The following is a 15,149-nucleotide window of genomic DNA, read 5'->3' as shown; positions in this document are numbered from 1 at the left end:
AAAATCTACAAAAAGGGAGCGACCAGAGGAACGAAGAGAAGACAACCTCCCCCCTCCACCAAGAAGACAAATCAACATAATAATGAGAGGGACCCCTCAACCGCCGAGAGTAGCCGTAACTGCTGAAGGATCAATAGCAGCTAAGAACAATACCACCAACAGCCGAAGCAAGCATCTCCCGGTAATCTTCAATAACCAAGATACCACGGGATTAAACGTCCCGCGCAATGACCCACTGGTAATCACACTAACTATCCCCGACGGCGAAGTATCTCGAATTCTAGTGGACACCGGAAGATCCGTCGACATAATCTTCAGGGAAACGCTAAGAAAGATGGAAGTAGATGAAAGCAGCATAAAACTCGAAAGAAACCCCCTGGTCAGCTTCGCAGGAGACACCACCGTATCGGAAGGAACAGTCAAGCTTCCGGTGTATGTGGGGAACATGCGCAAAACGGTGAAATTCACGATAATTGATACACCAACCATTTACAACACGATTTTCGAAACCCCCTGGATCCACTCCAAGAAGGCAATACCATCAACTTACCACCAGTGCATCAAGATCCCGCTGCCAGATGGAGTATGTACGATTAAAGGGAGCCAAAGCGTATCTAGGGCGTGCTTCGTAACGGAACGAAAGACCAGGGAACCAAGAGGACGACCAGATGATCATGACAAGAACCTAAAGAAGAAACTCCGACGACGCAAGAAAGCATCCGAAAAAGGCGCCGAAATCAAACACGTCATAATCGGGAAAAGAGCCAGCGACCCCCAGGGAGAAATAAAAATCCCAACAGAGAAAGAAGAGCAAAACACCTATCAGACGCCAAGAACCGAAGGACCATCGCCACCGCCCAAGCAAGACTCGACGAAAGAAAATCCGAACACCGCCAACTAAAAAGACACCAAAACAAGCTCGACCCGAGCTCGCGGAATAAGCATCACCAGCGAAAACGCTTAGCCCCCAAGCTCAAGAAAAAAAAAAAAAATCTTCGCATGAACTACGTATGGCTTGATCCCCCCGAGGTACGTAGGCAACCCACGAAAAGGGTGCACCCACAATACCACCTAAAGAAGAAGCGCTCTCGGCGAGGGGTCTAAAAACCCTGACCCGACAGCGAAGCCGAGGCCAGACTCGCACAGGTCGGCGATTGGATAAGCCGCGTCGAGCTTGCTCACACACTTATTGTTAGGGTATTTTTCTGTACAAGTGATCCGTGCTCAGCTCTACGGAATGATAGGAGGAAGGAGACGCGTCGTTGAGTGTATTCTCCTGCTTTGATAGTTGATAAACCAGGAGATCCTGTTCTTAGGATATTGCCATATGGGTATGGGCCAGAATAGGTCGTCGGTTCCTTAGTAGCAGCACGGGAGATTGGTCATTAGGCGGGGGCCGCCTATCGATAGTGAAGATCGCGGGGTCTTCATGATCTATGATCGATGGTTCTGGCTACCAAGGTCGGTCCTTAGGGGCCTCCTGATCTGTACTTGATGGTTCCGACAACCAAGGTCGGTCCTTGGGTATCTATGCACGGGGCCATGGAAGGTGTTTGGGTTTATAGCTGCATCCTTCAGTGGGGATTTCCTACGTACCCTTCAGTGAGGGATCAAGCCGTTCGTAGTTCATGTATATGGAGGCACGGAGCCTAGATTGGCGCGGAGCCTGATGGAGGCACGTAGCCTGATGGAGGCGCGTAGCCTGATGGAGGCACATAGCCTGATGGAGGCGCGTAGCCTAATGGAGGCGCGTAGCCTTGGGAGCACGGGGATCTAGTGGGCACATGGTCTAATGGACTCGTAGCCTTGGGAGCACGTAGCTCTCTAGTTGGTAGGAGTCATCTGTTCTAGGGGGCACATGGCCGGAACAGATGGTAAACCTGTAGATATGCTGCAATGAGCATGGAGCGTCGATGTGCTTCAGTGAGCATGGAGGGACCCTGCTGATGAGTGGGAGATCGTGGCCTGAGCCGATAAATAAAGTTGTAGACGTGCTGCAGAGAGCATATATTCATCTTGTTGATAGTAATCGCCGGGATCAGCCTGTCATCGGCGTGTCGAAGAACAAGGTCTTCAAAGTATGGAACCTTGCCTTGGCGGCTTTGGAATTGTGAGCTCTGGTCAAGGACGTCTCTCCTCCTTTTCTTTAGATTTAGAAATCTATATTTATTGTGGAGGTCGTGCCTTTCTCTTAGGGTTTGGAAATATTCCATATATATCCTTAGATAATAGAATATTTCCATTCTTCTCAAGGGCGGCTTATCATATTGGAATACTTCTTCTTTCTCTTGGATTTAGGAAGATTCCTTCTTCTGTAAACTGGTTACCTGATAAATAGAAGATTTCCATTTATCTTAAGGCATGAGAAATCACTTGGCCTGGAAGACGGAGGAAGGTCCCAGACTCGGGGACAGGGACCCGTGACCGGAGGCAGGACCCAGACCTGGGGGCAGGAACCTAGGACCAGGAACCTGGGACCAAGAGGCAGGAACCCGGACCCATGGGGCAGGGACCTGGAAGACGGAAGCTGGAGTAATCCCTTCATGGAATATTTTTCCCCAACAGTTTGCCCCTTATTTCCTGGTTTCATGTTTGAAGGCAGGAAATAACATGACTTTCTTCATAGGACTTTATAACTTGCACCGTAGTATCACGCTGCCTTGTCGGTCGTTCTCAGATGCACTTGCGCTCGGTGTAAAAGGATTTGCAGCCTGGTTGGAGATGTATGACCTTTGATTCGGATGACTTGTAAGACTTTCTTCTTCTGCTTTATAAAGATGAGACATTGCCCCCAGGGTGGGGATAGGCCGGAGTTGGCCGAAAGTTTGATGGAGAATCCGGGAACATCGGCATAAAGGGTGATGCTTCTGGTCATACCCCAGGTGCTTGTGCGGCTTCTGTAGCTATACTCGGCCTCAGCTCAGGAAGGACTCTCTGGTTCCACAAATCGTGTGGAGGAGTGTATGGGTCAGTACCCAGGAATTCTGAGAGGGAGAATCTTGGCGAGGCTAAGGATCAGGAGGACGAAGAGGTTGAATATGACCCGGAGGCCGAAACTGAGGATCTTCATGCTTGATTGTACTGGCCTTGCTTGTGCCTCTCGAGCTTGTAAAGTCTGTAATGGACTTTCGGGAGGGTCTCCATGCCGGTCTCCTTGTTGCGTTTAGCATACTTGATGCTCTTTGAGGTGTTGATGTTGTAGCTGTAGCTTCTTGCCTCATCTCAGGATTGTACCCGGACTTTTGGTAGGTGGGACGTTCAGCATGTTTGTCTTGGTGCCTGGAGATAACCTAGTTGATTCTTGGTACCGGAGTAGATCTCTTGGACTTATTGTTTACGGCGAGCAGTAATTTCCACGCCGACTAAGGAAGGTGGAGATACTAGTTGAACTCTGCCATTGATTCTTGGCCACTCTCAACTATGTAGAACTTCAATCTGCCCCCGGAGGTAAGCCACAATCAATGCTGGGATAACCTTGCGTTGTGCTCTCATGGAATCCGGAGGATCCTTCTGAAATCTGAAGGTTGAGAGGTACATTCTTCTGAATGTTGAGAGGTACATTCTTCTGAAACCCATAGGTTCGGGGACGTGATTCTTCTTAAACTGGAGGTTGTATATATTTTCGTCCAGGAACCCGAAGGCTGGATGGACTGTCGTCAAGGAATCTGTTGGTTGTGTGGACCTTCAAGGGGACCTTCTCGTATATCCTTTCGCCTCGAAGTCGTCTTCGCCGGGTTGACTCATGTTGATTCCTAGGTAGGCTTTTTGGAGCAGTGTCTTCCTTTGCGTCGTCCAGCTACCCTTTGGGAAGACTTAAAGACGGAACCATATGTGTTAGGCTCGTGAACCCGGAGTATAAGGATGCTTCACATTCCACCTTCCGTAGATAGGTTACTCGTGATTTTTTTCCGAGAGATAGCATGTCTCTCTTATGGACCCGGAAATTCAATAGATGGATTCTGGGATCGAATGGGACCGTGATGTTGCTTCAGAATCCGGAGATGTTGTTGGGACCGGAAGGTCATTTCTGGAGTCCAGAGGCTGCCCCAGACCCGGATGTCGCATTTAGAACCCGGAGGTTGAGTAAGGACTCGAAGGTCGTTTGGGAACCCGGAGGTTCCTCTAGACCCTAAGGTCGTATTTAGGACCCAGAGGTCGTTTAGGGACCCGGAGGTCGTTTGGGAACCCGGAGGTTCTAGACCATGAGGTCGTATTTAGGACCCGAAGGTCGTTTAGGGACCCGGAGGTCGTTTGGGAACCCGGAGGTTCCTCTAGACCATGAGGTCGTATTTAGGACCCGAAGGTCGTTTAGGGACCCGAAGGTCGTTTGGGAACCCAGAGGTTCCTCTAGACCCTGAGGTCGTATTTAGGACCCGAAGGTCGTTTAGGGACCCGGAGGTCGTTTGGGAACCCGGAGGTTCTAGACCCTGAGGTCGTATTTTGGACCCGAAGGTCGTTTAGGGACCTGGAGGTCATTTGGGAACTTGGAGGTTCCTCTAGACCCAGAGGTCGTATTTAGGACCCGAAGGTCGTTTAGGGACCCGGAGGTCGTTTGCTCACACACTTATTGTTAGGGTATTTTTGTGTACAAGCGATCCGTGCTCAGCTCTACGGAATGATAGGAGGAAGGAGACGCGTCATTGAGTGTATTCTCCTGCTTTGATAGTTGATAAACCCGGAGATCCTGCTCTTAGGATATTGCCATATGGGTATGACCCAGAATAGGTCGTCGGTGCCTTAGTAGCAGCACGGGAGATTGGTCATTAGGCGGGGGCCGCCTATCGATAGTGAAGATCGCGGGGTCTTCATGATCTATGATCGATGGTTCCGGCTACCAAGGTCGGTCCTTGGGGGCCTCCTGATCTGTACTTGATGGTTCCGGCAACCAAGGTCGGTCCTTGGGTATCTATGCACGGGACCATGGAAGGTGTTTGGGTTTATAGCTTCATCCTTCAGTGGGGATTACCTATGTACCCTTCAGTGAGGGATCAAGCCGTTCGTAGTTCTTGTATATGGAGGTACAGAGCCTAGATGGACGCGGAGCCTGATGGAGGCACGTAGCCTGATGGAGGCGCGTAGCCTGATGGAGGCACATAGCCTGATGGAGGCGCGTAGCCTAATGGAGGCGCGTAGCCTAATGGAGGCGCGTAGCCTAATGGAGGCGCGTAGCCTTAGGAGCACGGGCCTCTAGTGGGCACATGGCCTAATGTGCTCGTAGCCTTGGGAGCACGTAGCTCTGTAGTTGGTAGGAGTCATCTGTTCTAGAGGGCACATGGTCGAAACATATGGTAAACCTGTCAATATGCTGCAGTGAGCATGGAGCGTCGATGTGCTTCAGTGAGCATGCAGGGACCCTGCTGATGAGTGGGAGATCGTGGCCTGAGCCGATAAATAGAGTTGTAGACGTGCTGCAGAGAGCATATATTCATCTTGTTGATAGTAATCGCCGGGATCAGCCTGTCATCGGTGTGTCGAAGAAGAAGGTCTTCTAGGTATGGAACCTTGCCTTGGCGGCTGTGGAATTGTGAGCTCTGGTCAAGGACGTCTCTCCTCCTTTTCTTTAGGTTTATAAACCTATATTTATAGTGGAGGTCGTGCCTTTCTCTTAGGGTTTGGAAATTTTCCATATATCCTTAGATAATAGAATATTTCCATTCTCACAAGGGCGGCTTATCATATTGGAATACTTCCTCTTTCTCATGGATTTAAGAAGATTCCTTCTTCTCTAAGCTGGTTACCTTATTTCCATTTATCTTAAGGCAGGAGAAATCACTTGGCCTGGAAGACGGAGGAAGGTCCCAGACTCGGGGACAGGGACCCGTGACCGGAGGCAGGACCCAGACCTGGGGGCAGGGACCTAGGACCCAGAGGCAGGAACCCGGACCCTGGGGGCAGGGACCTGGAAGACGGAAGCTGGGGTAATCTCTTCATGGAATACTTTTCCCCAACAGTTATCTCGGTCCTACCTTATAGGGGGTAAGCCGGGCCAAGTCCCGCCCTCCGTCTAAAGAAGAAACGCTCTCGGCGAGGGGCCTAAAACCCCCGACCCGACAGCGAAGCCGAGGCCAGACTCGCACAGGTCGGCGATTGGATAAGCCGCGTCGAGCTTGCTCACGCACTTATCTCTGTCCTACCTTATAGGGGGTAAGCTGGGCCAAGTCCCGCCCTCCGTCTAAAGAAGAAACGCTCTCGGCGAGGGGCCTAAAAACCCCAACCAGACAGCGAAGCCGAGGCCAGACTCGCACAGGTCGGCGATCGGATAAGCCGCGTCGAGCTTGCTCACGCACTTATCTCGGTCCTAAATTATAGGGGGTAAGCCGGGCCAAGTCCCGCCGTCTGTCTAAAGAAGAAACGCTCTTGGCGAGGGGCCTAAAAACCCCGACTCGACAAGAAAGCCGAGGCCAGACTCTCACGGGTCGGCGATCAGATAAGCCGCGTCGACCTTGCTCACGCACTTATCTCGGTCCTACCTTATAGGGGGTAAGTCGGGCCAAGTCTCGCCCTTCGCCTAGAAAGAAGAAAAGCCGAGAATAGACTCGCACGAACCAACGATCGAAAAGAAAGAAAATTTTTTACTCCTTGAACTCTGAACATTTAACATGCGACAAAGAATCACCAACGGTCAAGAAGAAACGACGACCCAACATAATCACAAGTATGACGACTCGAGACGTATAAAAGTCATGCGTTCATTCAATCAAGTCATACAACTAAAGACACGGAAAATCCAAACATTCCGGAAGCAATCAAAGAAAAGAAGCTCCTTTAGAATTTTTTACACAAGTCTTACATATGCTAATTTTCAAAAGAAAAAGACAACAAAGTTCAATCGACCGTCAAGTCCCCATCCAAAGTAAAAGACAGAAGATCACTCAGCTCCAAGTCATGCACATCCATCTGATCCAAGGTAGACGACTGCACCAACAAGGCCTGCTCATTCTCAGCCAGCTTCAATGAACAACTTAAGACAGCTGACAACACCCGAGAGCTGAGTCTCGTCCAAAACCTGAGGGTGAACGACATCCCGATCAGACGAGTACTTCCTCACCTTCTCCACAAAATCGTCGAAGCGAGCAGACATAACCGACTCGACACGACGCCTTTTAGACTCTATCGACTCCGTACGGGATTCGTTCAGACGCGTCACCTCCATCTCCAAAGCCGACTTTTGAGACAACAACTCTTTCTCACGACAATCCTGCTCGACGACATCCCCTTTGAGTCGCTCGATCTCGACTCTCAGCTCCCGATTCTCAACTTCAAGCTTCGCCAAACTCTCTTCTGAAGCCTTCAAAGACCAAGAAGCACGAGACGACCTCTCCTTCTCTTCAACCAAGAGACGGCACTCCAACTCAAGATCATCAGAAAAACGCCTGCATTTCCGCTCGTACAGCCCCAGCAGATGATTCCCCTGAATTTTCGACTACGAAAGAAAACTCGCGATAAGAAATAAACAAACAAGGGAAGATGAAAACAAAAGGAAATACATGAGCCTCGTACGAAGCCCACTCAACGTATTCCCGGGAAAAAAGCCAAGTCTTCTTGAGACGGCAAAAAGCTAGACGACAAACAGGAGCTATGAAGAAACCGCGCACAATCTTCAGGTGTCACCGAAGAAGTGTCAGGATCGTCAAAAGTAAACGTCCCTCCTTCTTTCCTCTTCTTGGAAATACCGGATGCAGCCCGCTCAACGGTTCCCGAGTCCCCACCAGCCAAGACGTCAGGACAAGAAGAAGCCGCAGGCAGAGACGACGCCAGAACATCGAAGTGAGAAGAATCGACCACCGGCGTTAGCTTGCGGCCGCCCATCGTTTCAACAGAAGCAGGATTAACAACAGAGACCGAAGTATCGACAACGGGAGAAGTCGAGGCGGCGACGATCGGGGAAGAAATCGAAGACAAAGAGGGTACAACCCCTTTGGATTCACCAAAGAAAGACCGGAGGCCGACCCCTTGATGACAGCGGAGTATACGGGAATGTCCCTCTTAACTTTCCCCATCCTCCTACCAGGCGAAGCGTCTCTCTTTCTCTTCGAAGATCCGACGACCGAAGAAGGACCAGGACCAGCTCCCCGGGAAACTAAAAAAAGGAAACGACCGAAGATATTAAGATGCCGAATGAATCACGACTAAGTGGACCACTACGGAATACTAACCAGCGTTAATACGAGGAATGCTCCGACGAACCCGCTCCACGCTAAAATCACTCCAAGAAATTCTCCTAGAGGCGAGAATTCATTGTAAACGGTCGTTTCCCCACGATGGAAGAGGCCAATGCTTCCCGTGAGCCACTAAAAACATGACAAAAAAACATATCAGCAGGATAGACATCGAAAACAACGAAAGCCAAAAGATAAATAACAACTACCAGGTTGGGGATTCCACTCGGTCCTAAAGACCGCAGAAGAATCGAACACAGAAGCAGGACTAATATGAACAAAGAAATATTTCCGCTGCCAACCATCGGCTTTAGACGGTCCCCGACCATCCATGAGGCGACAACGAGCTTTGATGCTAACAGAAAAAGTCCCATCCGTAATAAAATTCATTTGGGAAATCATCTCGAAGAATTCGGCGTCGACGTCAACATCCGCCTCCGCACCAAGAACTAAGGCAATCACCATATTACGAACAGCGGCCGGAGACATCTGAGAGATGGCCACATCACGTTTCGCGGCATACGAGGTCAGCAGCCGAGGAAGAGGAAACCATAAATGCGATTGAAGAAAAGATCAACTGTATAAACACACCCAACCCGGAGGCGCTGACCATGGCCTCTCCTCTTTCAACGGGATCCGAGCCTCAATCTCTCGAGAAAAGCCGCATTTCTTCCACATACGCCTTAAAGCTTCCTCAGTCAGCAGAGAAGGCCCCACAAACCCTTGATTACCCCCGACAGGATCATCGGCGGAATCTTCCTTGTCAGAATCACCCCCAGAGTCATCACCGAGAGTAGGGGACGGCAGATCACCGGCGGAATTAGCCCGATCATTAGGTTTTATGACTGAAGGAACCGTCGCCTGAGAAATATGAGCCATCGTCGGAGGAGCAGAAACCGATGAAGTACGCAGAAGATCCTCGACGTCCGTCATCTCAGGGGTCCTAACTAGTGACTCGAGACTATCATCCATTGCGAGAAGATTCAAGAGAACGGCGAAATAGTTACGAAAAGAAACGAGCAGGAAGAACAAAAACGCTATAAAAACGACGAGACTAAGGTCACGAGGAGAAGAAGGTACCTTTTAAAGCGAGGAAGGCAGCAAAATCAGAGTAACGAAGCAATAAGTGGGGAACAGGAGACAATAGGAAGAGCAGGGCGGCAGAATGACAGGCTCCGACGTCTATCGATGTGACTGAAGGGTTTCCAGACAATGAAATCAGCGGATCATTATAGCGGACCCAACCCACGAGAAAAGGAAGCCATTCCAAGTCCAACACGTGTCTAAAGCGTGTACACCTACCCAACTCGCTCAAAAAACCGTAATAATAACGCCAGACGCAAGTCCACGCGCCAGACTCAGGGGGAGGGGCTATTGTTGGAGGATGGGCCGTCGGTCCATTCGCGAGTTGAGCGGAACAGAAGAAGCCCCGGAAAGGCCCATCCCGGGAGCGGTAACTGCGGCGACACGCAAGGAACATGAGCCTACGATACATAGGCTGCACCGACCGTCGATCGTAGACGAGAAGCCTACACAAGCAATATGGCGATAATGAGCGCCACACCAACTCCCTGACATACAACAACTGTGAGACGGAAAAGGCGCATCAGAATCAATATAAATTGAGGAGAGCATTCAATGAAGAGAAAAGGACAGGGAGAGAGAGCAGAGATAGAGAGATAAAAAAAGAGAGAGAGTTATAATCTGAGTTCGTCTTTACGACGACAAGTTCTTCTTTGTACTTTCCCTTTCGGCTTTTGTTAAACACTTCAATAGACGAAACCTTTGGCCCTTTTCTAATCTCTCTTAAATTTTGTTTAGTCTTTAATCCTTGTTAACGGATTTAGGATCTAACAGTTACTTGTTTCTAATCGAATACTATTTTACGGTATTACTTTCTAAGAGCATCTCCAATGTACACTTCTATATTTTCCTCTAAAATAGAGATCTCTATTATAGAGCTGAAAATGCTCCAATGTATGCCTGTATAATAGAGTTCCTCTATTTTAGAGGAAAATATAAAGGAAAGTTACTTTTTGCCTCTATATTTAGAAGTAGAAATATCATATCTCTATATTTTCCCCTATAAATAGAGGAACTCTATTATAGAGACATACATTGGACCATTTTCACATCTATAATAGAGTTTCTCTATTTTAAAGGAAAATATAGAGATAGAAATAAGGGTGGGTTGGAATGCTCTGAGAGGGCCAAGTGTTTAGCCGAATATACATATCTATCTTTTTTTTTTTTTTTGTCTACCTTCTCCTAGTCAGGCGTGCCCGCTCTCTTCTGCTCACATGATTGTGTATAGCGGTATCTTCTCACGAATTCACACGACCGCACCATTAGGATATATGAGAATCTTGGTGTTGAGAAAATGAAGAGTGTTGGGTCGCTCTTCAGGGAGTTTCAAGATTCAGTTACAAAAACGCATTGGAAAGCGCCTTGTTTCAGTGGTGATGGTGAGTGGGTCGTTGGGGGTTCTGCATAGAAGTTGGAGAAGTTGACATAGAGACAGTGGAAAAGGATGGTTTCAGTGATTCAGATATATATATATATCAGTGGAGGAACTCCTCTACCTTCCAGCTGAACCGATCCGAGATATATTATGAGCAGCACGAGGAGATAAAAAATTAATCGAAGCTGCATCTCCTGCTTCCGAAGAGTGGATATGTGGCGGATCATACATCGAGTCCACTAGGAGGTAAGAAGGCAAACCATCAGAGAAAGCCATGGAATTGCAGGCGAAGAAGGCAAAGTCGTCAAAAGTATCAAAGGACCAGTGGATTCGTGACTCCTTTCGGTATCCTTGTTTTAGCAGTGTCTATTAATCAGAGTTTGGAAACGGGATCATGGAATGTAACAAATCAGTTAGCACAGAAACATCTCTGATTCATTAACTTTGAATAATCAATCATACTACATTTTCTTTATTATACCCAACAATGGATAGAAACCAGATACTACATCTTCTTTGTCTCTATGCATATGGTTTACAAGGAGTAGAATTCTGGGATTAATTTGTTCAAGTGTCACTGAGGGCCGTCAGAAGATTGAATCTTTCTTTGGTTCCAGTGAAGACCTTCGTGGATGCTGCGAAGGAAGTCATGAGTGGATTCGACCTGGCAAGCCGTTGAGACAGGCCACGGTGCCATGCTACACACCAGTGCATCCCCTGCTTCAAGTTGTTTCCGGCCTTTCCCATCAAATGACACCCACGCGGAGCCTCTGCTGTTGAATGGCACCTGCACTCTCACTGTCACATGGTCCGGTAATATCAGTGGGCGGAAAGACAGAGAATGCGGACAGATTGGTGTGAACAAGATCCCAGGAACCTGCAAAAAAAAAACATCAAGGTTAGAATATTGTCCTTCATTCATGATCTGAAAAATGCCATCATGAAGATGAAGATCATGTTACCTGTGGATGGACCATTGATCCTCCAGCTGCAAGTGAGTAAGCGGTGCTACCAGATGTTGTAGATAGTATTAGTCCATCGCCTTGCACACATGTGACAAACGAGTTGTCGCAGTAGCATTCAAGGTTTGTGAGGTAAGAAGATATCCCACGGTCGATGGTGACTTCATTCAAAACAAGCATATTCTCTTCTGTCTCGTAGTCATGCCTTGCTTTATCTCTGATGATATGACACTGCAGCCTGTGTCGGAGTGTTATACTGATTGGACCCCTCAAAACCGATTCAAGACAATCTCTGTACTGTTCGCTGTCTAGGAACATAAAGTGTTAAAGAAAAAGTTCCAGTGACAACAGATAATGCTGCTAAATTTAAACTAATGCTTATAAGAAGAAAAACATTTAAGGATACGGAAAGGTGTCATGAATCCTAGAGAACCCATGGAAAAGGGAACAATTGGAGGCACTGGTCCTTTGAACATCGACGCTGCCTGTAAACGTTAAGATGTTCCATGTTAAATCGTGTTTGTGTGTGTTTTACTATTAAAAAGGAACAGACAGATGTGACTTTACCCATAGAACTGTACCATCCCCACCAAGAGTTATGACAAGGTCAACCTTTGGGTGTAGAAGTGAAATTTCTTTGTCTGCATAAAAAAAGTGATCAATTAGCTTACTATTTCTAACCAAAAAAAAAACAAACACACAAAAGAGAAAAGAGAGATGTTTACCATCTTCCCAAGTTTGAACAAAGTCGAAGGAACTTGATTCAGATAAAAGTTCTGCCTTCACTCGTGGTTCCACGTAAACATTTAGTCCTTTATGATCTCTCAACCATCTGAAGAATATGATCATCATAAGAAACACTTTTTACCTTCCAATTCAGATAGAATCACTGAATCTAGTCCTCATGGTTTGCGTAAATAATATCTTACTGAAAGAGAGTTCAAGAGAATACAGACCTGACCATTTCCACAGAAAGAACTCGTACAGAAGTTGAATTAGGCTTAGTGAAGATAATAACAGTTTGTGGACTGGACTCCCATGTCAGTGAAATCTGAATATTACAAGTTGTATAAGTTAGTCTACATACTGAAGAACTGTGTACCGAGTTTGAGAAAAAAAGTAACTAGCGTTTATAAAATTCAGAGAGAGGATAAGGACAAGCAGCCAATACGCTTCCTTACCTGTTTACTACTTCGATCTGGTGTAGTGATATTGCCGCTCTCAAAAGAGACGATTTCTTTTTTGTGTTGATCATTAGCATGCCCCTTGCATCCCCAGGAAAGCTTAAATGATGCCTGCATCCATGGACGTTAAAACAGACTTTGAATATGTACATGCAGACGTGAAAGTGCACAGGAGATAGGTTTCATGTACTCTTGCAGCCGGTTGTGGATGCAACAGTATTGGGATACAGCAGATCTGAAGAGGATACTTAAGCTCTAAAAGAAGAAATTTTCATCTAAATTGATGTCCTACGTCTGCTGAGTGCTGATAATATGTGGTATACGTTTTCCTACTTATGTTTATTAATTGACTCAATATAAGCAGCAATAGCTGGACCACAACAACTAAGAGTATATATTACCTTTCGCTTCAATTTGTTGTTACAGCCATTAGGACTGTTAGGTTCACAATCTTGAAGCACTTCATGAGCGCAAATACGCTCCAAGGAATGCATTCCTGACTTCCCGTTTTCCTGAACGTGAAGCCGCAGAGACTTGGCTGAATGATCCATCATCCCATTGCTATTAGATTCATCAGCACACACTCCATTTGAAGGTGCTGTGACACAAGCCAGAAAACTATGTTGTTCAAACCAAAACAGCTAGAACTTCACTTGGAATTGGATACACTAAATCATTTAACAGAGAATTCAAAAAACCTTTAAGAAGCAACTCTAGATTCTTGCACCTCTCCAACTCATATCTTCGTTTCCATTCAGCAGCTTCAGCTTGAGCCAATGCCTTTCCTTCAGAAGATCCTCTTAAAGCCTTTGCAACAGCTACAAAATATGCAAGAACGTAAGTCAAAAAGAAGAAAGAAACACACACAAAGCATGAATCTTTTTAGCTTGGGGGAAACATGATCCAAAGCTTACTTACTTCTCAAAGCCTCTGAGAACTCAATGAGATGATCATCAGTAGCCTGCATAGGAGTCTGCTGAATAAGAAACTCCTGAACAGCTTTCTCTGATTGAGCTAGTGAAGACATATCACTGAAACCATTTTCTTGGTTTGACCGCAATTTTTTTGCATCTCCAAATGAATCCTGCCAAAGAAAAAAAAAAGTTAAAAATGTTTTGTTTCAAAAACATGAGCTTTGAAAATAGACGTAACCATGAACAATATCATCGCTGCTACGAGCTCAATAGAAATTAAATAAAACGTTTCCGCATTCTCAATTTTCGGGAGATCATATAACCCCAAAAAAAGAGAGATTTTTTTATCAAAGCTCAACAAATTTTGATTTTTTACAAAAAAAATCCCAAATTTAAGACGAAAAATAAACAACAGAGAGAGAGAGAGAGGGAAGAAACACGCAAAAGCCACCAAGTGAGAGAGATCACACGAGACCAAACACGCAGAAGACAACGTATAGATAAAATAGTACAATAAGAAAGCAGACAAGGTGAGATTTTACAGTGTGATTGAGCTTGTAGGTCGACATTGAATTCTATAGATGGAAGTGCGGGTCACACGACGAAGACGAAGACGAAGAAGAAGCTTATGGATTTATAATCTTTTCGAGACGGCAGCTTTATATTGAGAAAAAAGGAAGGAAGAGTCGTGAGCATCTTCCAACTTTTTGGTGAAACCAAACAGTAATCCCTTTGAATTTAACGACCGAGGATCACATATTTGACTCTTAACATAAAAGTCAACACCAAATACACGCAGAGATTAATTACGAAAAGAAAAAGACGATCTCCTATTCTCTTTATGCTTTTTTTTTTTTTTTTACATTTTTACTTCTCTCTGTCTTTTTCTTCCCATTTAGTTATTAGATCAGGTCATTATTAGATCAGGTCATGGTAGGGAAAATTGTTTTTTATAACAAAAAAATGATAATTATGTCCTCTTTAGACTAATCTCATATATTTTATGTCTCATTAGACTAATTATTTTCAAAATGACGATAATGCCCTTAAAATTATAATTTTTAAATATAATAAATAATGAGTTCGATCAAGCGGAATCGATCGATCCGAAATTACAAGGTCGAAAGGATCGATCGATCCTGATCATTATGCAGAACAATAATAACGTGGAGCATATACTGATCGACCTGGTCAATTTCACTCGATCGGCAAAGGTCGATTTCATACAGATCGACTGATTTCGAATTATAGACCGATCGATCCGTGGAAACATAGATATGAATCATGGTAGAAATAATGTGAAAATTTTGTGAAATTTTGTGAACAATCAAAAGAATATAGAAGACGGCGTGAGAAGAAGGTTACCACTTTTTTCGTTTTTTTTTTGTTTTAAATCGTTTTTTTCAAAATATAAAAGTGAATATTCTCAAATATTTTGTTTCCATATTTTTAGGAACTGATTTCTTATT

The 15,149-nt window shown here is 45.8% G+C and overlaps 1 protein-coding gene across 3 annotated transcripts; it reads right to left on the bottom strand.

The window, feature by feature from the left end:
• Window positions 1–11,033: 11,033 nt before the first annotated feature.
• On the bottom strand, window positions 11,034–14,463 carry LOC106397260 (NAD(H) kinase 1). 3 transcript variants are annotated; one of them, XM_013837845.3, is made up of 11 exons: window positions 14,223–14,462; window positions 13,685–13,850; window positions 13,465–13,584; window positions 13,168–13,364; window positions 12,764–12,877; window positions 12,539–12,633; window positions 12,308–12,414; window positions 12,150–12,223; window positions 11,989–12,067; window positions 11,583–11,890; window positions 11,034–11,497 (listed from the first exon to the last, which is right to left on the bottom strand). In XM_013837845.3, the coding sequence occupies exons 1-11, from the start codon at window positions 14,247–14,249 to the stop codon at window positions 11,195–11,197; spliced, it is 1,590 nt and encodes a 529-aa protein (XP_013693299.1). In that variant the 5' UTR covers window positions 14,250–14,462; the 3' UTR covers window positions 11,034–11,194. The 3 variants fall into 3 exon arrangements, with proteins under 3 accessions (XP_013693299.1, XP_013693298.1, XP_022559531.1); XM_013837844.3 differs by having other exon boundaries at window positions 12,150–12,414; window positions 14,223–14,463; XM_022703810.1 differs by lacking the exon at window positions 14,223–14,462 and adding an exon at window positions 13,919–14,052 and having other exon boundaries at window positions 12,150–12,414.
• Between the last annotated feature and the right edge of the window lie 686 nt (window positions 14,464–15,149).

This window comes from Brassica napus, chromosome C5, assembly GCF_020379485.1.
Source record: "Brassica napus cultivar Da-Ae chromosome C5, Da-Ae, whole genome shotgun sequence".
NCBI classification, from domain to species: Eukaryota; Viridiplantae; Streptophyta; class Magnoliopsida; order Brassicales; family Brassicaceae; genus Brassica; species Brassica napus.
The sequence above is the reverse complement of the archived record's forward strand: the minus strand, read 5'-3'. Positions and strand labels throughout refer to the sequence as shown.